General features: G+C 36.1%; 1 protein-coding gene across 2 annotated transcripts in view; it reads right to left on the reverse strand.

The window, feature by feature from the left end:
- LOC136343972 (RYamide receptor-like) overlaps window positions 1-26184 on the reverse strand; it is a 49983-nt gene that overhangs the window by 9677 nt on the left and 14122 nt on the right. The window contains exons 2-6 of one of the 2 annotated variants that reach the window (XM_066290993.1): window positions 25259-25697; window positions 24365-24549; window positions 20868-21072; window positions 11390-11458; window positions 2707-2929 (exon numbers count right to left, since the gene is read on the reverse strand). In XM_066290993.1, coding sequence (XP_066147090.1) covers window positions 2707-2929; window positions 11390-11458; window positions 20868-21072; window positions 24365-24549; window positions 25259-25669 — 1093 coding nt within the window. In that variant the 5' untranslated portion in view covers window positions 25670-25697. The remainder of the gene's footprint in view (window positions 1-2706; window positions 2930-11389; window positions 11459-20867; window positions 21073-24364; window positions 24550-25258; window positions 25698-26184) is intronic. The other variant, XM_066290994.1, reaches the window with a different exon arrangement.

Genomic DNA, 26184 nt, shown 5'->3' on the forward strand with positions numbered 1-26184 from the left:
CCCTCTTCAACTCTCAGCTGGTTCTCATCATGCTTCCATGTCCTTGAGAGCAAGGAAAATTGATATTTTAGTGGTATGTTAAAGGTCAAAGGGGTTCTGAAGCTCTTAAATCAATCTTGAGGGTCGGGATAAATTTATTGATAGGGGAATGAAATATTGGATAATTTAGCGCTTGACTTGGCCTCAAAGGGTTTTTTTGCAAAGAATGCTTTAAGTAAGGGAAGTCGGGAATTAGAGTGATAACATCTCATTCCAAACTGGATGAATAGGAAATAACATTCTTTAATAGTCTGGAAACTTAAATAACCAGAAATTCTAAATCATCTTTGCCCAATTTGCGACCTAAGACATCCTCCTTAATCGATCAAATTGATGCCGCAATTATGCTATAAATAGTGGCCTGCCGACCTCAAAATCAAAGGCAATAAATAGAAAACAAAATTTTGAAAAAATCGCAGATTTAAATAAATCGAACTTTTTAATGCATTTTAGGGAATCTTGTCCTTTACACATAGTTAAAAATCCCTCAAACAGATGATTCCATTCTGCCATAAATAGTGTCGCGCCAATTCGGAAAGCAAAGAAAAAACATCTGGTTTCACATAAATAGGAAATAAAATTTTGGAAAAATCTAAGAATTTCTGATTGAGGCAAAGGCTCTACTCTCAGCTTTCTAAAACTATTTTATTGTCGTTTTAGGCTAACTTTAAAAAAACATACAAAATCGCTTTCGTTTAATTCCATAATTCAGATTATTCTTTCAAGTTTCAACTATCAGTTTCCATGTCCTCGCTTTCTATCTAATAATCCCAAAATAACCCAGAAAATTCCAAAAGTTTCTCTCAAGAATCTTCGTTTAAACTGAAAAAAACAGGCTTACCATTTAGCAATAATTGGTAAACTTATGACTTCACGCAAATGAGTCTCTCTGGTGCCTTGAATCGATTCTGTACATGTACGAGAAACCATATTTTCCTCATAAACCTTCTGGATGTTACATAAAAGGTGACACAATTAAAAACAGGACAATAAGGGACTTAAAGATCATTCGTCATTAGTTAGGTAGAATACTAAGGTGTACATGTAGATGAAATGCTAATGATACTTGTTAAAATTTTCTACACAAGAGAGTTGTGTTCAGCTAAGGCTTGTCGTTGCGACACACATTAGCACTCCCGGTAATACATGCAAGTCACTACTGAAAACATGTTTATCCCATCTACGATACTATTGTCATTTGACTTTCACCCTTCCAATGATCCAAGAATAATTAAAAGGGTTCAGCCCTTCTCCTTTGAAATCAGACAACAGCAACTGTCATCTGCAACAGTGAAACTTTCCCCTCGACTGAGCAATGTCTTTTACCGAGATAAGCTCAAATTTATACTGAGGCTGATCAATCGTAAATGGACAAATCAAAGTGAAGGTCTGAAAGTGGATACAAATTATTACTATCCTGATTGCAAGGATAAGAAATCCTGACCACCAACACAATTCATCCAACCAATTACTGTACAAACATACGCACACACCCACACACATTACAAGAATAGCTGAAACAATACAACAACTTTGGATATGATGGACAAACCATCGTTCCAACTGGACCATTCTCAACCCTCTTTACCTCACAAGACAAACAAGACAATCTCATTTCCTTCTTCGTTCGATCACTTTATTGGAGCATTTCCAAATATGTTTTTTCTTTTCTTTTCATTAATGAATGTTTATTTGAGTAGAAATGTAAGTGTTTTCGTCACAAAGGCAGAAAGTTTTTAGTCTATTTTTAGCTACTGCCTAGTCGTTCGAGTTTGCCATCCTGTTGCTGAACACAAAATCCAGCTCGAAATGTTCGAAAATCGACAAAGTTTGCAACGCCTAAGCCCTGCATTGAATTGTTGCAGGACACGTAAGAATCGAGGAGTGTCAGTTCAGGAGAGAGAGGAGGCCAATCTATGCTGTAGATGGTGTCGATCGCCCAGTTGTGAGTATTATAGTATTGCGTGTACATATAAAATTTCCTAGAAATCATCTACAAAATTTCAATTGTAGCCGATGATCCAGGCTTCTTCGGGTGACAGAACTTATACTTTCTACACATGGAACGGGAGAATTGGTGCTCACAGAATTTTCTCCAGACAATTTGATTGGAGATATTTACTGGGCGGAATATCTTTCTGCACGGGGGGATGAGTCTTCTTTGACTAGATTTCGCACTTCCCTTTCCTCCTCCAAAATTTGTTGTTGCCCTGGCCCATCACCAAGTTCTTAGTGGTGATTGAGGGACCAGTTTTTTTGGAGTAAATTTCAGTCTGTTAGGAAACGAAATTACTAGGCACCAGATTTTGATTTATGGGGTGTGCCTCTCCAAAAATTAAACTTTTTACTTATTTTGAATGGGTGCAACGAGCTATTAGTGAGTGACAAATGCGAAAAATTACTGGTGACAGCCAGATATCCAATGAATAATCCATGAAAAAATATTAAGTGATAAATTCTTTAGAAAATCATATCTCTCTTATCATGCATCTTTTATCGTGGTGTTTTTGGTTTAATAATATTTCGAGTTTTTTTTAAGTGATTAAACCACCCCTCAAAATAAAATCGCAAGGCCTCAAACAGCCTGTGCAGTTTGTGACTGAGGGAAATCGCACAGTGGTTTGTTCAAATAATTACAAGTCACAGACAAGTTTAGCTCAAACTTACAGGCATTTCGTTGAAATCCCGATGACAGAGATCCGCGAGTTTCCCTCATGTAGCAGCTCTTGAAGCAGGGCATAGTTCTCAAAATCAGGAACAATCCATCTCGAAACCTCGTGTTCATGTAGCAGTATATTATAGGGTTGTAGCAGGCGTGAGACATGGCCAGTAAATGAAAAGTGATGTAAACATAGGGCTTCATGTTGTCGGCGATTTTGGTTTGCAGGACCTGTTGAGGAAATGTGCTGTAATGAGTTTACTTTATCTGAAAGATGGAAACTGATGGATTTGACCCATATGCCTGTTTTAACGAGAGAGGTTCCCTTAACAAAATGATATTGCCATCATTTTAAGTGGTATAAGTTTACCCGGTAATTAGCTTAATGCGTCCCTTAATTTGAAGGTCTAACGTTAAAGTTATGAGTTTTCCCTATAGTTTAGTCCTTTAGGAGAGTTTATCAACCGGTTAAAACTTATTAGCTAAGTTCCGGACAACTATTTATAGGTGCATCCCGGGAAGTTTGCTGCTGGGGGTGTTGGGAGGCCTTTAGTGTTGTGGAAAATTGAATTTCTCCGTTATTAAATCATAAAGCTTTTCCTCATGACTGGTAGCTTCAATAGTAACCATATAGACCCAAAATTAGTTTTGGTTTAAACTTGAATGAGCTTAGCGAATCTGTACGTATCCAACTATAAAACGTTCTTTCGAACAGCAACTTCGTTAGCAGAAATTAAAATTTCCGAAAATCACTTAAAAAAAGCCATGAAAGTATGCGTGAGGGTGCTTGTTCAGACACGCCCTTTTCGTTGTTTAGTCCCTCTTTGATATATAGCTAGTCTTTTGCGAGGATAGTCCCATAAGCAGTTGATCTAACACTTAAAAAAAAAATTGGAACATATTGCATATTTCTCAACATAGTTCTCTTTGAAACTGACACACTTTTCCCAGCGATTTTCCGTGGCCTGTTTGTAGTTAGAAGCTTCGAGTGTTCCAAAATAGGCATTAACCTCGGATTCCACCTCCTCATAATTGGCAAATCTCTTTCCGCCGATCCAATTTTTTAAGTTTGGAAGTAGAAAAAAATCTGAGAGGGCTAAATCTGGCGAGCAGGGCGGGCGAGGAAAAAGTTCGAAACCAAGTTGATTGATTTTGGCCGTCGCGATGTCTTGCGCAAAGCTTTCTCACAATCAATTGTTCGGTCAAAATGTGATGTCCAGTATTTTTTGAAATGCCCATCATGTCTGTTAACTCGCGCAATTCTAGCCGACGGACGTCCTGCACAGTTTTGTGGACTCTCACCACAATTTCTGGACTAGTCAGATCTGAAGTGCCATCGGGTCGACCACAGCGGAGTTCATCTTGGCAGCTCGTACGAGCGCGCCTGAACCCAATATTTTACAGTTGTTAACGAAGGGCCAGATTCCCCCAGAGTAAGATCTAACTCCGCTTTGATGTTGGATGGACCAAGGCCTTTCAAATGAAAGTGTTAAGTCACGTATCGACAATTTTTTCCATGCTCTCAAAATCTCTGAAATCGCTCACTGAAAACGGCTCAAAAAAAAAAAAAAACGCTGGTTGACGCAGCACCCTCAAAGTTTAATAAAAAAAAGCTTTTTAAGGTTGGGCCTTTGTAATAGAGGCAAATTTATAACAAAAAAATCTCCATTTATACTTCACATCGGGTGCTTCTGGGACTATCCTCGTAGCCCGCGCCGGGGGGAAACAACAGGGATGTATTAGTTTAGTAGGGAGAATTTGGAACTTTTCAAGAACGTTTTTCCAGTTTTTTCGTTCCAACTTAAAAACCTAATTCTAAAAATCCCTTCCTCGTGGATTATATCCTCAAACACAATAACGTCATGTCGAATCAAAAATTCGGGTCAAATACTCGTCATTTTGCAACCGACTACAGTGCAAAAATGTATGCCAATAATTTTTATCGATTCACAGGCCATTAAAGGCGAATTTATGATTTGCTTTTCCGCGATCTTTCCATACGAGACTGTCACTCAAGATGATACATGACAGGCTTTATTTCCTAAACACCTAAAAACGACTTAAGGGTGAAACATATTTAAACTGTTATAAAGGCGTGATATATTGGATTTTTTCGACTTTCCAGAACGCTTATTTCATTGTTAAACATACTGGAAATAGCAGTCTAATCATGCTGGACATGTAATGTTCGGGTTGAGTTTTTATGTTTTTAGAATTCCAAACAAGAATGGTGTGGTGGCAAACACAGTTCGGGCAAGTCACTTTCTAAAAATACATAGAAACAAAATATTTTTAAGTGTTTGTTATTAAAACTCGATTAAAATCACTCACTCTTCGGATAACGTGCGCCAAACCAACAGCCTCAATTAGAATCTTAATAGAAAACTTTTCCTCGGTAAATCGCGTTATTTTTGCCGACATATTACCTGCAAACGAGGTGGGTAACAGAACAATCGTACTGATTGTAGCACAAATTGTTACCAGACACTTATAAGAAGTAGCGCAAAGGTGCGAAAAGACGATATAATCAGAAAGGTGCGAGACGATGCGCTACTTCAAAATTTATAATAAATAAGTTTCGAGAAACTGTCAGTAGATGTTGAAATTCCGAATTTATTTATTTGCTAAAACTATCGAAACTGCATTACTGGAGAAGTTTTATGGTCGACAAGCGGCCAACCCTAAAGGTTTTATGATACAAAGCACGTTTATGAAAGTTTCCTAGACGAGCTTTAAAGGCAGAGAACGCTGTAAATAACAAACAGAAGTTAATTACACTACTTTTTTATTACCTCGAGCCATGTATTTTAGACAATATTTTCTTATTTTAGTACTTTTTGGGCTAGTTAGGCAAATTAACGAGTAGAAGACCTTTATTAGAGTTTTCAGTGCCATTTTGAACGAGCCGAGAAAATCACATGCCTCTAACGTTATGGCCTCAGGAAACTATTTAAAAATTTGCATGATCCAAAATGGAGTTCCTATGGTTACGGACGAATCAGAGAGAATTTTTAATTAATTTCTGTTTTTCCTAGCCCCACCACGGCTCGTTCCGGACAAATTTCTGCGCTTGTGATTTTAAAGTTCAACGATATTTCTACAAGTTTCGATAATTTCAAAATTAATTCCAAAACATCAGTGCCGTATCGGTAGAAATATTTAAGCGACAATATCTCGGATGAGATGTATTTTAGACAATTCGCCCCTAGTGATAGCAGTACTTAGTAAGAAAGCGCGAGAAAGGGGAGGGGGCGGAGCCCCGCGACGAGTCAGGGAAAATATTTTAGGGATTTCAGTTTAAACCATTTTTAGGACAACTTATGCAGCTTGAGTTCTGTGGTTCAAAGTTCATTTTCAGTTTCCGGAATGGCTCAAAATTTGAGCGCTCCACTATGAAACCTGGGAACGAAGTGATACCTGGGAGAAAGTATAAGTGTTTTGATTTCGATTAGAGGTAACCAAAGTAACACCTAGTGGTCAACCGGTCATCTTCACGAGCCGACTCTGGTCAGCCAATTATTGCGGCGAATCGATCTGTTAAAAGAAATCTGATCGATCCATTACAAGATTTTAGAAAGAGTCAATTAGCCTCAGATTCTCTATCATCAACACTTGTTCGCATAGTGGAATGTTCGGTCTAAGGACCTTAAAAATTAAGCTTAAGATACCAATAAGAATTAGCTTTCGTCAAGTCATCTTTCGGATGCTAAAACACTGATATACTACTTCTCTGTGTTGTGTAACAACTTTCTACGAAGCAATAAACTGGCGTGATTAATCGGTACGGATAAGGAGAAAACAAAGAAAATTTGTCTGTTTACTGACAATGAGAGCCGACAATTTAATTAACTTCTCAATGAGGAAAGACGCAGACAAAGGTTGTTGAAACCTGCTACGAACGTAGGTCGCCGCCGGCCTTCCTATACCTCAATAAATTTCCAATTGATGAGGTCGAACATGTGGAAATAATAATTATTTCATAAATAAATCTAAATCAATTTTTTCGAAGACATACTTGGTTACATGTATTTAATTTCGTTCTCATGTACCGAAACAACGTGGATTATACATATTGCCTCGAAGTCATAATGGGGCTCAGATTGGAGTGACGACATTGTTCATTCCACAATATTTTTTTCTCTCTTGCATCTACATCCTCTTTGTCCCGTTTGCATTTTGAAAAACAATTCTTGAATCGATAGATTTTTTATGAACCCGAACTAAAAAACCGGCGCCGAATTCCAGAGCCTGAAAATCAGTGGCGGATAATCTGCCTTTTTTCTGTAAATTTTTTTATAGAGCCACTCTATAAAATAGCTACCCAAACGGTTCCCCATCGACTTGCCTCAAAAAATAACGCAAGTTTTTGCTCCCGTTGCTCCCAGCGGGTGCGCGAGGCAAGAGGAAGGTGCAGTCGTGTTACAAAGGCGTTTAATCATCGTGATTTTTCTATGATAAATGTACGGGGTGTCCCATTTAAAGTTTGTGATTGGAAATTATTCAAAAACGGTAGGTTATATGAAAAAAGTTTCAAATAAAAGTTGTCCGGTAAAGAGGGGGACACGTCATGGAGATAGTGACTTCTAGCCAGAACGTCTTTTTAAGGTCAGTACAAGGGTAAAGTTTTTCCAAACGGCAACCCTGTATTTTTTCACATATTCTTTGAGACCTTAATAAATAAATATCTTTTACTTGAACAATTCTTTTATTAGACGTTTTGCTTCAGAGTTACTTTTGATTTTTGTCCAATTTTTGAGTTTGTCGAAATTATCGCATTTTTTGTTTTAAAAAAGTTTCGCATTGCATATTCTGTTTAAAGCTTATAATAGTCCTTCTATCTAATCAAAAGAAAAGTTATTCCTATGAAAAAAAAATTCTTAAATTTCCCCTTGTTAGAATGCATCTTGTGACAAGATCTACAGGAAATCGATATTCTTTTTTCGATAATCAATTTAATTGTTTTGTACGAATTTATTTTAAAATTGTTCTTTCCATTTCAAAATTCAGTAACTAAAATGGGCCGCTACACTCTGGATGAAAAATTAGAAGTGGTTTTTATTTATGGAGAGGTTGGAAGAAATGTTAGTCAGGCAGTGGAACTTTATGCTGAAAGGCTTCCGAATGAAAGAGTTTCCTGTTGGACGACTTTCAAGGGTGTCATTAAAAGTTTCAAAGAAACGAAAACGTTGGAAACAAAAAAACGCAATCACCCCCGAAGTGTCACACACTAAGGCAATAAAATAGCAGTTCTTACAGCTGTTGCCTTCGATCCCCATGTAAGTTGTCATCAAACTGCTGCTGAGTCAGGACATGTGTCCAAAGAATTTTGAAGGCGAATAAATACCATCCCTACCGCATTTCTTTACATTAGGAACTCCATGGAACTAATTTTGAAAACCGAATCAACTTTTGTAATTGGACAAAGCAGGAATTAAATCAAAATCAAAATTTCTTTTCCAACGTTTTGTTTTTGGACGAATCCACATTTTTGGAGTGCTATAAATCTACACTGGCTTAGAGAAGTTGAGCACTAAAGACAATGGTCAGTGAATGCATGGTGCGATATTATTGGGAGAATACTTAGTTAGACCTTTTTTCATCGAAGGAAACTTCGATGGAGAAACGTACCGCAATTTCCTGTGTTACAATCTTCCGGAATTGTTAGAAAACGTTCCACTTGCGATTAGACGGATGATGTGGCATCAGCATGACGACTGTCCAGCCCATTTTTCTAGAAGGCCTCGTGAGGTTCTGGATGAAACGTATCCAGATCGATGGATTGTACGGGGCGGTCCAGTGAATTGGTCTCCTAACTCGGCTGCTCTGACCTCACCAGATTTTTCCTTCTGGGATTTTTTTAAGGACAAATTTTATGCAGAAGTACCAACAACTGCAGACGACATGAAAGGGAGAATTGAAAATGCGTTTTAAATTGATAAACGGAGAGATGTGGCGAAGAGTAAACAACTCTTTTCGAATAAGAGTTGAGAGGTGTTTGGAGCAGGAAAGACATTCTTTTGAAAATTTGCTTCCACAAGTTACTCAAATCAGGATTTTAACTTAATTTGCGAAATCATTTTTTTTTTCATAGAAACAATTTATTTTTATTAGATAGAGGGATTGTTATGAATTTGAGACAGAGTATGCATTAGAAAACTTTTCTAGAAAGAAAAATCGGTAATTTCTACAGTCTCGAAAATTTAACAAAAATCAAGGATAATTCTGGAGCAAAATACCTAATAAAACAATTGTTCAAATAAAAGATATTAATTTTCTAAAGGTCGTCAAGAATCTGTAAAAAAATACGGAGTTGCAATTAAAAAAAAAAGTTGAAATGGCCTTAAATCAACACTTTAGCTAAAAGTCATTATCTTCATGAAATGTCCCCTCTGTACAGGACATCTTTTACCTGAAGCTTTTTTCATACAACGTACCGTTTTTGAGTAATCTTCAGTCAAAACTTAAAATGAGACACCCTGTATATAGCTGTGGTAAAAAATAAGATAAATTTAAACTTCGCGTGTATTATAAAATTAAGAAATTATTTTTTATAAAATTATTGGCAGACAATTCTTTGGTTTTGCACCACGATAATGCACCGTTCCACGCTGCATTGGTTTTTCCAGAACGTTTTGCTAAAAATTTGACCCATATCGGTCCACACCCACCATATTCGCCCAATTTAGCATCGCTGGACTTCTGGCTGTTCGACAAGCCCAATAGACCGCTGCGGGCACACGGTTTCGACTCAATTGAGGAGATTAAAGTCGAATTGAAGAAAATATTGAACGCCATCACGGAAAAAACTTCTCTAACCGTTTCCAGGATTCTAAAAAAACGATGACATAAGAGCACTGTGTCGAACGAAGAGTACTTTCAAGTCGATGAAATTTATTGGAAAGAATACGTAAAGTTTTTTTATTTTATAAATACATTCACCTTATCTTGTGATCGCAGTACCATCCGGTACTTGCAGGCTGAGATTTTGCCAGTAGCCGTAAGCCTCGGCTCCACCACACTTTCAAATTTTGAAGCCGTCGTATTGGCGAACCACCATCAGTCCGTTTAGAAGGGGTTGCATTTATTCTATTCCTCCCTTATCGGGAAGAAGTTACCGAATGACAGTTGGTTTGACAAATTGTGGGGGCATTGTAACAGGAAACATTCCCGGCGGGATATGGCCGTTAAGTTCAGTCTGCAGTGAGTTATGAATATAGATTCTGCTTCTGTGCAATCCATCGGGCTTCCATCTCAAATGGAATATACAGGGTTGCACGTACAGGTGAATATACAGAGTGTCCCAGGAATATTGGTACGAATTTAAATAGCGCGCTAGCGAATTAAAGAATACAGAGATTTAGCTACATATATTTGTTGAGAAGCGGCATTTTTCATTTTACGTGATGTTGAAGTGTTTTGTTATTCTGTTGAATGGGAATAAATCTCATAGTTTTTAATTTACCTGCTTGACATCAACATGATCCAATAATCCAATAACCGTGGAGATATCTAAATCCTTTACAAACGTTGTTGGCGAAGGTCTTGCCCCGATTTGCATGAGATAGAGGGACTACGTGCCCAATTTTAAACAGTTTTAGATTCAAATTTTCCAAAAGTTTTACTTGTAATAATTGTTAAAACCCATGGCTGACCATGACATTTTTTTAACTGAATAATAAATTTCCAGACACGTAGAGGTCTTTTCAATTTCCCCTCACTGCTGATCGATTTAAAACCATAACCACTTAAAATTTATCCCCAAAATCTAATGATCCGCTCAGCTTAACTCATTAATTACTTCAGTGGCACCCATCCAAGCGAATTCCTATCAGCTGCAGAAAATTAAGAGACTCAGAAAGTAGCCACCTGCACCTTTTAAATCGGAATTTAGCTGAGGGTTCATTTTCTTTATTTATGGTGTCAGTTTGGATCTTTCGAATCGATGTTGCGGCAAAGTGAACCGATTTTGTTTTTTTTTTTTAAGTATTTTCTTCATCTCAGCACAGCACCTCAACGGGAAATTAACCTCCCAAATGGCCTGAATGCGTTGCTGTTCCCCTAACTTTCGTTTGAACTCCGACAACAATAGGGTATTTTGTTATTGTGTTTTTGTATGTAATAAACAATTCTTATAAACGTAATTACTCAAAAGAAATTCCACGCGAATATGAGCAGGATAAAGGCAAAGTCCATTTTATGTCAGGTAGGACAGAAAAAAAATTATTTAATTTGACCCTCATCACTTTGTGCGAGAGAAAAAATTCTGAAAGGAGTTTAGGTCGTACGTGTTGATTTGAAACAGCAAAAAGAATATTTTTCAGGCCCTCTCCACGGAAAAAAAAAACGTATTTACATAAAGCACTCTTCTGCTTACCGAACTTCATTATTACACGGGTGCGCACAAAATTGGTGAATTATCGATGAATAATGCCTCTATTATAGATAATAATACCAGTTTATACCTCCACAATAATTCTATAAATAATATGCAAAAATGATCAAACAAAACATACTCTTTGTACAGTGGAGGCTTTAAATTTTCATCCAGAAATGTGTGCCAAACATTGCCTCTTTAGAACACGTATATGGTTTTCAAAAGGCAATGATAAGCTCATGAGTTATTTCGCAAATTGTGCTTTTGATCTGTTGTTCTCAGAGCGCATATTTGAATTTAGTATTGAATTTACTTACCATAAACAGGTTGTAAGGAAGCCAGCACACTGTATAGACCAGCACCACGGTTATCATCATTTTTATCATCTGAAATAAAGCAATTAAATTTCAGCAAGTTTTCGCGTGGAAAACGACGTTGTTCCATAAATAATATTGTATGAGAACAAAATGTGCAAATGTTTTCTAATCAAGCAGAGGTACTACGTGCTTTTGGACACTTCTACAAGAGCAGAGGTTGCTATTTCAACTTACACCAGAGATTCATTTGAGAAAATGTTATTTTATTTATTTTATTATCAATTTTTAGCAATGTATCTTCCTTAAAGTGGATTGCGGTATCTCTTAATTTTTCAAATTTATGGCTTTCAAGACCGTATAAAAACAATACCAACAAATATAAGATATAAATCAGTACGTTAAGGATCTGAACAATACAATAAAACAAAGTTTTTCCTAATTTTGACTTATTAAGTAGTAATGCTTTTAAGAAAAATTAGTGACTAGACCAATAAGCACGTGCCCTCGTCCTCCACCAATCTACTATACAGGGTGTCCCGTTTAAAACTGTGGGTAATTTTTCGTTTTTCATAGAAGTATTTTTTGTTTAATTAGATAGATGGATCGTTATGAGCTTTACACAAAAAATGCATTACAAAACTTTTTTAGAAAAAAAATTCAATAATTTCGACTGTCACAAAAATTGAACAAAAATCAAAGATAACTCTGCAGCAAAACGTCTAATAAAAATATTATTCAAATAAAAGATATTGATTTATTGAAGGTCTACAAGAATCCGTAAAAGAGTCAATTGAAAAAAAGCCATTAGGAAAAAAAGCGACCATTAAGATCGCCTTAAATTGCCGTTTTGGCTAATAGTCATTATCGTCGTGACATGTTCCCCTCTTTACTGGACAACATTTACTTGAAACTTTCTTCCAAATAATGCACCGTTTTTGAGTAATCTTCAATCACAGCTTTAAATGGGACATCCTGTATATCTCTGCGGGCGTCAGGGCTTTCTTTGTGGTCAATTTCACGCACTCAATGTGCACTCTGCATTATTGCCTGCATCGCAGTACCAGCGTCCGTCAGAATTCCTCATTTTGAATCAGCTCATGTGCCCAGCAATTCGCTCATGTCCAGATAAAAATTGTGTCATATAGTAATTGATTTCTTTGTGTCCTCCACTCATAAGTCGATTCGTGGCACGACTCGCCTTGTCCATTTGCTCTCTGGCGTTTCGTTCCGCTCCTCTTGCCATATTCAATGGTGGTTCGGGGTTGTTTTTGCGTTCTTATTTACGCCTCCGTTTTCAACCTGGGTTGCGGCTGGATCCGAAAATTGCCTCGGGTGCAGGAGTTTCGAGTAGATCTGGCAACTCGGCAGTAATGAAAATATTTTTAAAGCGTTTTCCTGGGTTATTTTCCCTACGAAGATATGTGCCCGGAACCCACGGTCGCTCTTAATTTAACGCCCTTTATTGAAAAATTCAGACGCTAAATGCACTCATTTGGAGACTTTACAAGCCTCTAAATGGCTCATTTGGGATACTTTAAAAGTCGTTAAATGATGATCCATCAATATGAATTTTTATAGGTTTTGATCATCGATTGAAACATCTTCGGTTTCATATTTTTAAATTTTTGTGGAAGACGCATTGGTAAAACTGAGTTTAGTTTCTATTAGAACCGTATGCTTTGGTTCATATTCATATTAGCGAATATACAACTAAGAGCGTGTTACTAAACCCCCGACTTATTAATTTACTGCCGAAGTGGTTCGGGTTCTGTAGCAATAAAAAGAGCTTTATTAAAATAATGCGATGGTTGTTTTTATATGCAATTTATTTTACTGTTGTTATGTTGTTTCATATGCATCCAATCGATTCAAAACGCCTATATGTATTTAATTACCTACAAAATACGGTCTTGCCATAATGATGTTACTACCATTGTAGAATGCATTCATGAACCCATTAATTTGCCAAATTCCCTTCCTACATAATTATTAATTGGTTCGAGAGTTCTCGGAGCTATCGCATGTCAAGCAATTATATGGAATTAACAAGCAACCCTTCCCAATCAGATTTTAAACTTTGCTTTACTCCCTCTTTTGGTAATAAATTGCGAGTGCCGGTAATAAATTACGAGAGTACTAATCCTGACCTTTCTTGAACAAACTTTTAGGTGAAAGTTAAATCAGAGGTTCAAGTTGAAGGTTTCCTGAGCCTGGAATATGGAGAGTCGAATGGAAATAACCGATATTACAGCGCAATTTAGGGATTCCAATATGAAATAAATGAAGTAATCCGTGCAAGTTTAAACACAACTTTAGAGTTGACTCGAGGAATTTGCCACCTTTGCAGCGAGTGGTACAAGCATAAAACGATTATCACACTTTTACTACTAATTCCCAAATCCTCCTATTTCGATGGTTTTAGGGTAAATGTTCTGAAAGTTTGTAAAACTAGGAACTTTGTTTAAATTAATTTATTTAAGCTGCTTTTAATTGCACTAGAGGACCATTTGTCCGACTTTATTGTATAGGGCGTATGGCCGGTAATACTCTTTTAAATCGCACTAAAATTTTATTAAGCAAATTATTAGACTTGATGTGCCCGAGACGTGATTTTTTTACTAATTTAATTGCCGTAATGCGGGATTAATTATTGATTTTAATTTCCATTGTTGGCGGCTTTTTTAATTTAAAATTTCCTCATTACTTAACCGAGCGAGAACAGAATTTTTAAATGGGAACGCTGCCTGGTATTTTGAGATTCTGAAAGTTGCATGAGTCTTTTCCCGGGGTTTTGCTCTTACTTTCTTCAACTGAATTACATTTTGCTCCCGGTGCAATTTGCCGACTTTAAAGGGTCATAATGGGATGATCCTGCAATTATTTCTACCCAACACGCGGCAGTAAATTTTTAACCAACCCCAGAGTTTCGTACAATTTTATTCTGGTAATAAATGTTTTCGCACTTATACAATACAAATATAAATTATTGACTAGAATAATAAACTTTGGCTCGGGAAGGATGGGGGATCTCGAGACCAAAATTGGTCCATGGCTGACAAGAAAATTAACTTTTCGTGACAGTTTTCCGATAAACGCCCACGAGCATATTATCGATACCTCTTGTCAGTTTCAGGGGAAAATTCAATTTACAAATCTGGTCAATAATAAAACCGCGGTAGATTTATATCTGTGTTAATTTTCAGACAAGAAAAGTGGGTATCGGAGTATTTCCCAATTTTCATTCAAGTGACAAGCGTCAGGAGCATTCAGGTGAAATTGTGTTCAGTTATGAAACGCGAATATGATGAGTACAGCTGCTGAAAACATGGACAAATCCGGTTATCCCGAACCAATCAATATAAATTTTCAATGCAAATTAGGTCACGAAATTGTGGAGTCTGTCAAAAACTATAGATTTACTTTAGAAGTCTTATATCTCTACAAACTCCTACTTCTTCAGGCAGGGCCGACAACAATGCGCCTGTTCGGTTCCAGTTGAAGCAGAAGTTATATATCAATATTTCTAAAGAAAGCTTCAGGTTCATAAACTTTATTGGGTGCAGAAGCTTTGTGGAAGTTTGATAAATTTTCTTGAAATCACGTTTTTTCCAATACGTTATTTTACTCCGTCGTTCGGTTACCGGCTCGTTCTTGTTCGATCTTGTTCAAACCCGGATTCATTAATCAATATTCCAATGTCTCATAGATAATTTTCGAGGGAGTGGACGAATTTTAGAACAGATTGCTGAGCAAATACAGTCAGTCAAAGTGAAACTCGTACTCTAAGTTTATTTAGTAGAAGTAACTAAGTAGGCAAAAACTGACAACGAACATGGTCAAAATGAAATTGTATATTGATTATAATAAAAAATTAAAAAATAATTCAAAACTCCCTCACGCACGCCTAATACTAAATTAAAAGTCAATTTTCCACCTCAAAATGAAACTCGTACACAATTCAAATTGTATCTCTAAACAATATTCGATTTAAATTTAATACTTAATTGAAAGTCTTTTGTGTTTAATTACGTCTCTTAGACCGCCGGGTACAGATTTTACCAATTTCTCACAATATTCTATTGGTATTTTTGCTCGTTTTTTCCTTAAAACAGTTTTTAGTTGTTCCCTATTAGAAATTTCATGTTTTCATGTTGCAATTTTCAACTGGCTCCATAAATTTTCGATAACGTTTAGGTCTGGACTCTGCGGAAGTGCTTCTATTACTTTAGAACAATCATAAAGTAGCCATTTTCTAACTTTTAGTGCCTCGTGCTTTGGGTCATTGCCTGTGAAATATTTAAATGATCTTTCAATTCACAATTTTTGTGCACTTTGCTTTAAATTTATCTTTAAAATATCGAAATATATATTTTGGTCCATGGTACTTTCGATGAAATGAAGATTCCCAGGGACTTTTTGCCCACATGCACCCCCAGACCGTAACGAAACCTCGTCCGTGTTTCACTGTCGTCACTATTTTTTTTTCCTTTCAATACCTCATTGGGTTTTCTTCGAACTAGTTGTTGTCCATCTGAGTTGAAAATGTTGAATTTGCTCTCATCTACAAAAATTACGTCTTTCCAGAAATTCAAATCCATTTTGTGGTATTCTTCCGCAAATCTTAAGCGTTTGACCTTATTAATCTTACTGATCCAGGGTTCCTTTAAGACCACTCTACTATTTAGATTACGCTTATGTAATAAGTTTCGAATGGTTTGTGAATTAATGACCTTATTTAGATATATTTCTACAATTTTTGACAATTCAAAAGTCGAAATTTTTGGATTTTCCGCAACCTTTCTTAAAATCCACATTTCATCATAATCGTTATGAGTTTGTTTAGGGCTATTTCCCACTTTGTTTTTAATCCCTTTTTCATCAATATAACGATCTATCATACTCTGTACGGTTGGCTGACTCCTATTCATCGTTTTACCTATTTGACGTTAAGTTTTTCCGCTTCCATAATGGTGGATGATAAGGTTTCTTTCGGTGATGGTGGTTTGGCCCCTTTTTCGACCCATTGCAAGCAACAATTAAATTTAGATAAACGAGGATAATAGTACATTGAAAACACACAAATTTAACACTAAACTCTTTTAATTTTGCATTTACTACTGAAAATCTTGGATGTACGAGTTTCATGTTGATATCAAGAATTGATTTTTCCAAAATATTTAACAAAAAATGCAACTTTTCTGGTATTCTCTTTTATCTACCAGGTTCATTCAATATGAAGATTAAACAGCCAATTATTTTGCTTTAATTTTTTAACATAAAAAAAAAATTAATGAAAATAATTCATGTGTACGAATTTCCCTTTGGCTAACTATGTTTTCCTTGCTTTTGCTGCTCCTACCATCCAGCGTGATTCCGTCCTTTCTTGGATTAAAAAATGAAGGTTTCAAAGGTTACAGGAGTCACTTTAGGTTACCAAACTACACACATATGTCGGCATAGGTGATTATTGAAGGAATTCAATAATGGTCTTTGCAAGTGTGATTCGTTTTATAAATATTCCCAAGCAGTAACTCTCTGGATCTCACTGTCGTTAGTTCAATGCTTTTAAAGGAAAATTTAAGCCACAAGCCTATGTAAATTTGAAGGGCAGGTGCACCTTTCCAAGGAACGTTAGAGTTTTTCTTTTTTAATGTGATTTACCCATCGTTTTTTGCAATCTGAAACGCCCCAGCGCACTCCTCTGTGAAAAGCACTAACTGACCTAATTGTAACGTACCATCAGCTAGGTATAAAACCCATTTTTCCTCATTTTCTTCAAGCCTGCAAAAGATTCCTGCCGTGCCTAACTCACTTTTCGATACCGTATCTTCAATCGTTTTGGACAACTAGCAGGACCTCTTATATAACGAAACTAAGCATTTCAAGTGCTCATAACACGTTTATGCCTATATGAAATTCAATAACTCCTGTTTGTTCAAATCGTCTCGTAAAAAAAGACATTTGTTCCAATTTTCTCTCCAGAAGCCAAATTTAACTTTAAGGGTTGCAGACCTATTTGGCAACTTTACAGTACACATTTTATGTCCTTTGAAATAAATTGCTTGGATCTGCACTTGGAAAAGACTCGCCCCTCGTGTTTGCGTAGCCGACGAATTTAATTGAATTCGTAATATTTAGGAGCCTCATAAATCTGTACAGAAGGTAAACACACAAAAATCGCCTTTATCAACATCATTATTGTTAATTTTTACTTTAACGAGAACTTTAACGGTGAAGTTAAAGTTTGCGAGGGTGAAATCCTTCATCACGGTAAATATCGCTCGTTCTTTTCCTTGTTCCGGTATCCGAGAATAGAAATGCAGCCACATCAAACCTACGGTAGACTCGTGAAAATAACGAATGTTACGTGAAGTAAAGCCATATTGGGTTATCATAAAAATGGAATTTGATGTTCTGTTAAGAAAATAATTATTCATCGAATTTTGCTTTAAGTGTTCGAATGCAAAGTTCCTTAAAGTTCTTCTTAGCTAAGCAAACTCCCAGGTATGCCCTCCGCATGTAATCCATTATAATGATTTACAATGTAAATTACTGTTGTACCTGCTTGCCCTTAATGTCCTCAAAACTCCGGTAATTTTATTAACAATTATTCCGGGAAGACAAATAGGCTTTGTTTCGGACAAGTTAAAATAATGAGAATGTTATGTCAAGTAAAGCGGTAGAGTTAAATATTCATTGAATTCTGCTTTACGTATTTGAATGTAAATAGTCCTTAAATTTCTTCCTAGCTAAGAAAACTTTCAGGCATGTAATCCATTATAGCAATTTACAATGTAAATTTGCCCTGTACCTGCTTGTCCTTAATTTGCTCAAAACTCCGGTAATTTTAATAACACTTATTCTGAGAAAGCAAATATACTTTATGTTGAGGGTTAAACAAGTTATTAGATTACCAAACTAGAGTTTCATATCTCAATTAAGGGAAAATTTTGAAAATAAATTACAGTTACTATTATGCATATGGTGCCGAATAGTTCTAAACTTTTTCATTGTTGAAATTAATTAGATATCTATTCAAATTTCACATTTAGGCTTTTGGACAGGCGCAAACATCCCCCAACCACATCATCAATTAATTACTGAAGGCAATGTGCTGCGCCCTTAAATAGGGTAATGAAAAGGGCTCCCACTTTCCTTGGCATTTTTCCCTTATTCTTGCTACCTTTTGCCAATTTCTTCGTCGAATTTAGCTCATTTGACTAATTAAAATTTCTCTAGTATCAGAAGAATTTACAAGTGACCTAGTGAGTTTTTTACAAATGTCAGCTGGACTAGTATTAAGTTAAGGGAAAGTAATCTCCAACTTGTGGACGGTGGTAAATTCTCCTCTAAATCCTACTGAAAAAAAAAAATTAAGTGCATGGGTCCAGTCTTAAATATCCTTCACTGCATCTTCAATTTAGGTATGCTGTACCAAAATTGTTTAAATTGAAGATTATGTGTGACTTTCCTGACAATCTAGTCATCATATTTCGTTATCTTATATCTACCCTTAAATCATTAATTATCGTACAACGTATTTGATTATTAAATTCTGAAAGCTGTAGTTGTAAATTTCATCCAACTAAATGGTATCTGATAGCTATGAGACATGAGTAAGCCATTTAATATCTACCTACATGAGAAAGGGTGCTTAAGGAAAATTAATGGACTGACATTAGTGTGGAATGTGTGAATTTGCTCGAAGAAGAAGTGTTGAAACCCCCTTTTCCGGTAGGTGATCGTATGATTCTTGTTTGCTGAGTAGATTAAACAAAAGGAGATGAATGGGTTGATGATCATAGTAGGAGTTTTGAGTATGAGAAAATATGTATAATTTAACTTGATGTGTGCCTAGCTGAAAGTCTCGTAACTTAACTTAATCGTCCTGTGCCAGTTATTTTAATATGCCCTAACGTTACACAGTACTAACACTCACTACTTGGGTCTTCCCAAGATCGTACACAAAAAAGTATGATATAAATCGCCAAAATAGCAATCCCAAGACAATTTGTGTCATAAATATTCCACTATTAATATACGAAAGCGCTATAATCTCCATAGTGATTGGCTTAATATCATTTGGATTAGGAAGGCTTATGAAAGACTCAGCAAACTGAAATCTGGAACACAAGTTATTTCTACTTTCCAAATATTTCTAAAACGCATTTTACACCCTATTTTTTGGATACTTCTTCAGGTTTATTTGGAGACGTAAATGGATATGAACCTGGCAATAGGCCGATTTCAGAAATGGAGTTGGGATTATTTTCCTGTACTCTCAGATCTATCGAAGATGTCAAATTTGACTAATCAAAATTTCAATCAATATTAGAGACAAATTAATTAATTGAACGATCGAAAATCACAGTTTCAGACTCAAAGATTTAGGGGACGAACTTTGAAAACTAAGTGAATCTCTCAGTACACTTTTTTACTTTATATATACAGGGTGGTCCAATAAGAGCGTCTCGGACGACTACGGCTTTATTAATGGTTTTGATGAAAAATTATTTTTACACTTATATGTACGATCTTATAGGGAATATTTTTAAAATATTGTCATTTATACAGGGTGTGCAAAAAAATACAATGCAAACTCAGGTTTTTTTAACTCTAACATCCTGTATTTTTTTAAATATTTGAAATTAGAAGAAGAAAATAGTAGAAGTTTGTAAAACACTCAATAGGTCTAAAACAAATACTCATTGAGAAATTTAACACTACATTTATAGTCTTCTGTATTGACCTGCAGCTTTCTCCCAGAATTTTCAGAAAAACTATCGAAATTACCTCATATTTTCAGCATCTATAAGATACAAGACATTAAATGAAATGGCCAGAAGTCACAGATAGATTCATGTATATGTTGTGACCCACAAATTTTAAAAAAATAGACGATTTCTAAGTAAAATTATTGTGTTGTATCATGATCTAAAATTGTTCCTCCAGCACTTATCAGGGAACTATAGAATGTAGCTCCTATTTTCAGTACCTGTTAGGCACAAATAATGATATCGAAGTTGGGCATTCTTACGTGCTAAGCAAACACTCAACCTCTTTGACGTTTTCAATGAGTTTTAAGGAGTTTCCCACAGAAGTAAAGAACCTTCAATTTCCTCCCTCATGTAATAATAAGCTACAACGGATATTAAGAGAGCAGGTAAAGTAGGTCTTTTCTTAACTTCCAGCGCCTCATCCATCATCATAGTTAGAAATAATTTTAATGAAAGGGCTTTATGGGGAATTAAAATATTCCCTCTTTCGAAAATCCTGATGAACGCTACTTTTCCAATCTAGAAATTGCAGGCAAGCACGTGGGAATTTTAAAAGACCAAGATATGGAAGTTGGGGGGAGTACCAAACGGACAACTTTCAGATCATTCACGTTAAAAACGTTTGTAACGAATGAAGTTCCTTTTTAAAAATGTTTGGTTTAAATTTTCCATTTAAAGAAATTCTGTTTAGAAGCACAAACCTTTCTCTTGGATCGAGCCATTCTCTTGTCCCTGGTATTCTCAGCTTCTCCAGGTATTCTGTGACACCAAATGACAGCTGCAATGCTGGTATAGGTGAACACCAACACTTTCAGAGGAATGATATACTGAAGCAGCATTAGGACAGTTGCATAAGTGATTTCATACACGTATCCGATTGATGAGTAGTCTTCGTTGCAGAGATATCTGTAATATGGAAGATAGAAAAAAACCTCCTTAGAGAAAGTACAGCTCTCTGTTAAACGAGTTTAAAACTCTTTTATTACGTTTTCTTCCCCAAAGGGCTTCGTGTATTGAATTCGCGAGGGCTTCAACTTTCATATTTGTTTCTCTGACTTTAGTAAATAATAATGCCTGAACTTGAGACTACGTGACCTACATGAATGCCAAAAAAATGCTTTGAAATTCTGCTTGTTCTTTGCTTTATCGCACATTTCAACTAGAAATTTGTAATTGTAATCGCGTCGTTAAAAATGAAATATGTGGGGAGTAATGGAAAAAACTCCAACTCTACGCCTTGGAAATTTGTCATCACATGTATCGAAACTACGAAGGAAGTTCAGGAAAAAATTCAGTCGTTTAAACAAATACGAGTGAAGTTATCAATTGTTAAATTTATAGCTGAAAACAGAGTTTTGTGGAGCAATGCATGCACCTACGCCACTGGAAGATAACATTACATATAAAATGGGATTTTTAAAATTATAAATGCTAATGCGTTGAAAATTATGCCGGCAGTGGAAAAATACAAAAAACACGACTATAATATGATGGGGGGGAAGTGATTGAGGGCATGATGAACTTACTACGCTCTCTCAAATGCTCCCCAGCGGCCCCAAGTAATTTTTTTTTAACAGCACGGGCATGGTTGCGGCATATCGTCGGAAAGCATATTCAATAAGCTTTTCACTGATACTAAAGATTCTAGAATATCGCCCTCCAATGAATGTGATAATGCCTAAAATGCAAAATCTATGAGAAAGACACATATACGTAGAATTAAATGAATTTCAATCAAGAACATAAGAAATAATTAATTCAAAGTTTTACTGTAATTAAATGAAAGGATGGAATATGCCGATTAACATTAATCATTTTTTATAATGGGTGTTCGTTATTTTCCTTACAAACGACAGTCACGTTCTCGACGCACATTCTTACCAAACCATTAGTAATAATGGGAAATGGAAAAATGAGGTATTTTTCTTTTATTGGTGCTTTTAAATGTTTTTCTATCCGGTGAATCATCGAATCCAGTTTACTATCTGAGTTTCACTTCGTGTTTCTTCACGCAAATTTTCAATCAAAACGTGATTTATTCAATTGTGGAAAGGGTTGAAATCGTTTTTTACTTATTATGCTGAGGAATGTTACCTTTTACGAACAACAGAAATATTTCGCCAGCGATATCCTGGAACGAACATTAATCCTTCCCACGTTAGAAAATAAATGCAGAAATTTGAAGAAACGCGTTCTGCGGTCAATAAGACAAGGGACGAACCTGAGATATTAGATGAGGTTATTCAAATCGGAGTTCCATCTCGTCGAATCGAAAAATTCCATCATTGCCTACCCGCCAAGCATCTACTTTAACCGGAATATCAACAGCATCGATCCAAGAAGTCCTCAAGTTTCACAAATTTCATTCATAGGAAATTCAACTTCTTCAGGAATTGAAGGAAGATCATCCAGAATGACGAATTGAATATTGCGAGGTGATGCAATTTTTGATTACCAACCAGCCCCGTCCACTGCTAGACGTTTGTTTCAGTGATGAGTGCACGTTTTACTTGAATGGTACTCGCAATAGACACAATCTGGGATGACTCAAATCCCCATGTTACCAGAGAATGAAGCACTCAATATCCACAAAAATTGAATGTTTAGGCTGAGATCTTTAGTAGTGCTGTCACAGGACCTTTGTTGGCGGTAATTTGTATGGTGGAATCTACCGTGATCTTTTAGAAAATGTTATTGGAACATCGATGAACCATGAACCAAGGGACCAACAAGAAGAAAATTACGAAAAACAACTGGACGAAATTTACTAAGATTGCAAGAGACTTGAATACATTTAGGTTTAGCCGTTAGGCAATGGTTAGATAACAGTTATTCCGGAAGATGAGTTGGAAGGAGAGCAGCGATGGAATGGCCCCCTAAGTCTCCCGATCTCGCTCAATTGGATTTTTTTTTTGTGGGGGCACTTAAAATCTGTGGCGTTCAAAACCCAACCAGAAACAATTAAAAAATTAAGACAGCGAGTTATTACTGAGTGTCGTGCAATTCCTAAGGCAACTTTTGTCAATGTGCCTCAAGAAGTTAATATCGTTTGTACGCTTGCGTGGAAAACAACAGACATCTGTTACGAAAAATTATTAATGCTGAGCGGCTAATATTGCGCTTCGATGAAATTACAATAAAGCTTTGAATTAATTATCAGTTCTATTACTTATTCCTGATTGAAAACCATTTATTTCAAGCCCTAAGTGTCTTATTCATGGATTTTGCGTTTTAGGTATTATCGGGTTCATTTGAGGGCGGAATTCCAGAGACTATTGTAGCATTGACAAGTTCATTGAATATGCTTTCCACGCTTGCTTCACTTCTCTTATCTCACATTCCTTTACGAGAAAGACGCCAAAGGGTAATAACATTTTCATGTATCCTGAAATTTATAATTGCAGTCTCGCATTAAAAAAACTCGTAAGTGAACATTTTTTTGCAGAGGCCTAGCTTGGGGCATTAAAAAGAAGTTTTATGTTCATACATCACACATTGCCCATTTTCCTTACTACTCTAAGTAGTTACGTAAATGAGAGACATGACAATAAAAAGTTTAGTGGATTTGGTTATATTCCTGAGCACTTCTCATTTATGCCTCACATAAACCTTCGCTAAATTTAAAAGAGGGTTCGGGATGATCTGGGGTTACCCCATATAATATTTGTATCTAAGAATTCTGCACTGACGCTGTGGCATATTCCATCCCTAAAAGTATCATCCTCCACGTACTACATTATCTTTATTCGTTAATAAACCACTCGCTTCAGGGCACACAAATCGAATCAATTTCCCAGAAGAATGTACATTGATCGTTTAGAGGATGTGATATATCTTGAGACATTTTATGAAATTTCCTCGGAAATGTTGCACGTCATATTGTGCCTTGGGACATGCTCTACATCGATACAATTTCGAGGTAAACTTTAATGTTAATTTGCTTTAGACTGATATGGAGGATTATAATCTACTGATCAGCCCTTCGAAGCGCCCAAAAAGTACATTTAAAATTTCTCCCGGCTCTCTCTTTAAATAGAGGCTACCGGGATCCGTGAATAATCCCTTTTCCATTGGACCGAACTCAATACTTTACAGACTGTGAAATTAGGTTTTCGAAAGTGCGGTGGACTTAAGGCAAGCTTTACTTCCATTAAACCCAATTTCAGAAGAGACATTTCTGAGAAAAAAAATTACTTACTTGTCGCATCTTTTATAAACAGACCCGTTATTCGGTTGCTGGATATTGGTAAACACTCCTGAGGGAACTACTGTGATGCCAGCAAAGATCCAGACTACAGCTATAATATAGGTGGCAGACCTCTTTGATATCCTTGGTTTGAGAGGATACATTATGAGCATCCATTTGTCTATACTAATGGCCACCTGAAGGCATAAATATATTAAAAATAGTTTTTGATTCTGCATACTCAGGTTCGGTGAGTCGTGATTTAAACAACGGAAAGCAGCACCTCCATATTTATTGGTTTGGGAGTTGTAAAGTCTGCATGGATAGTTTTCCCTGCGGTATTGACATGCAACTTTACGTCAGAACTTACACGGATTTGCGACTTAAACAATATTAAAAATTTAAGAGATTTTTCAGTCTTACAATAAGTTTCTTCTTTTGTGATAACAACTTGAAATTATTTCCCAGAACTTTCAGAAAGTTATTCAACTATGCTTTTATTTCTCGTGTGTATTAACTGGGTATAGGCCATTCAAACGACGGAAAATCACGAAACTAAACTGACAGGCTTCAGAGTTAAAAATGTAGAAATTTAGGTATATAGTTTCAGTAGCTTTTAGAGTTGAATTGTTTCCGAGAACTTGAATAGGATTTATTACAGGTGGTTTATTTTCCGGTCTATGCAAGACTGCTATATGCAGGTCATTCAAATTACACAACGTAACAAACCAAAATTCTTGGCCTCCATATTTAAAAAAGTGACACAAGAAAGGAAAAAATCGTTAGGAAGTGGTGGAACTCGCTGCGATCATCTCAGTAGATTTCACCTCCAGTACTTCCCACAAAACGAGCAGAGAAAGATCTCAACATTTTTTCCTATTTTTGAACACACACACACACACTTACCAGGGTGTAAGCACTAACAAGTACACTCAAAGTACCCACGTAACTCACAAAAGGACACATAAAAGCTCCGAAGGGCCAATACTGTAACATTATAGTAACCGAAGTGAAGGGCACACAAAGCACTGTTATCAAAATATCTCCCACAGCTAAATTCATTATAAAGTAGTTGGTCACTGTACGCATTCTTGGTGATTGTAGCACTATGTAACACACGAAGACATTTCCCAACAATGCGACAATGAAAATTGTCACATATATAGAGTAGACAATTGTCGAAAAAATTGGGTCCTTTGTGGGGTAGTCAGAAGGGAGGATATCGCATATTTCGTTGGAGTTTTCGTTGAATTGGAACGGAGGATCTTCTGAGGGGGTGACAGTGAAACTAGGGTCTGAGACGTTGTTGATGTGCATTGTGATTTCTTTAGGTGGGGGGCAGCATCTGAAATTGAAAACAAACAAAAACTATAAATCGAGAATTCTCAATAAAAATTTATGGTTTCACATCACAATAAACCTCGTTGATTGTCAATATTGCATGGCTCATTCGAGGACCTGGAACTATTAACCAGATATGGTACAAAAAGCACTAAAACTAATAAAAGAATATTTTGTCTCCCGTTGAAAATGATATTTTCTATTTCTATATGAGAGGCTAAATAAAAAGTAATGTTATAAATTGAAGCATTTTATTCACTAGCTGTTTTACACCAACAATCAGCTGCTCCACTATTAGGTAACAATTGTACCAATAGTGATAAGTTCTGACAAAAGTTTTTATCGTGACAAAATTTTTGTTAATGCTCACAAGCAAAAAATTCTACACAGGTGTCATAAAGACGTTGTATCTGATTCATAAAATGCTTCTTTCAATACAACTAATGAATAGAAAATTGTAGATAATTTTAGACCAACATGGGTGGGGGACA

This window comes from Euwallacea fornicatus, chromosome 16, assembly GCF_040115645.1.
Source record: "Euwallacea fornicatus isolate EFF26 chromosome 16, ASM4011564v1, whole genome shotgun sequence".
NCBI lineage: Eukaryota > Metazoa > Arthropoda > Insecta > Coleoptera > Curculionidae > Euwallacea > Euwallacea fornicatus.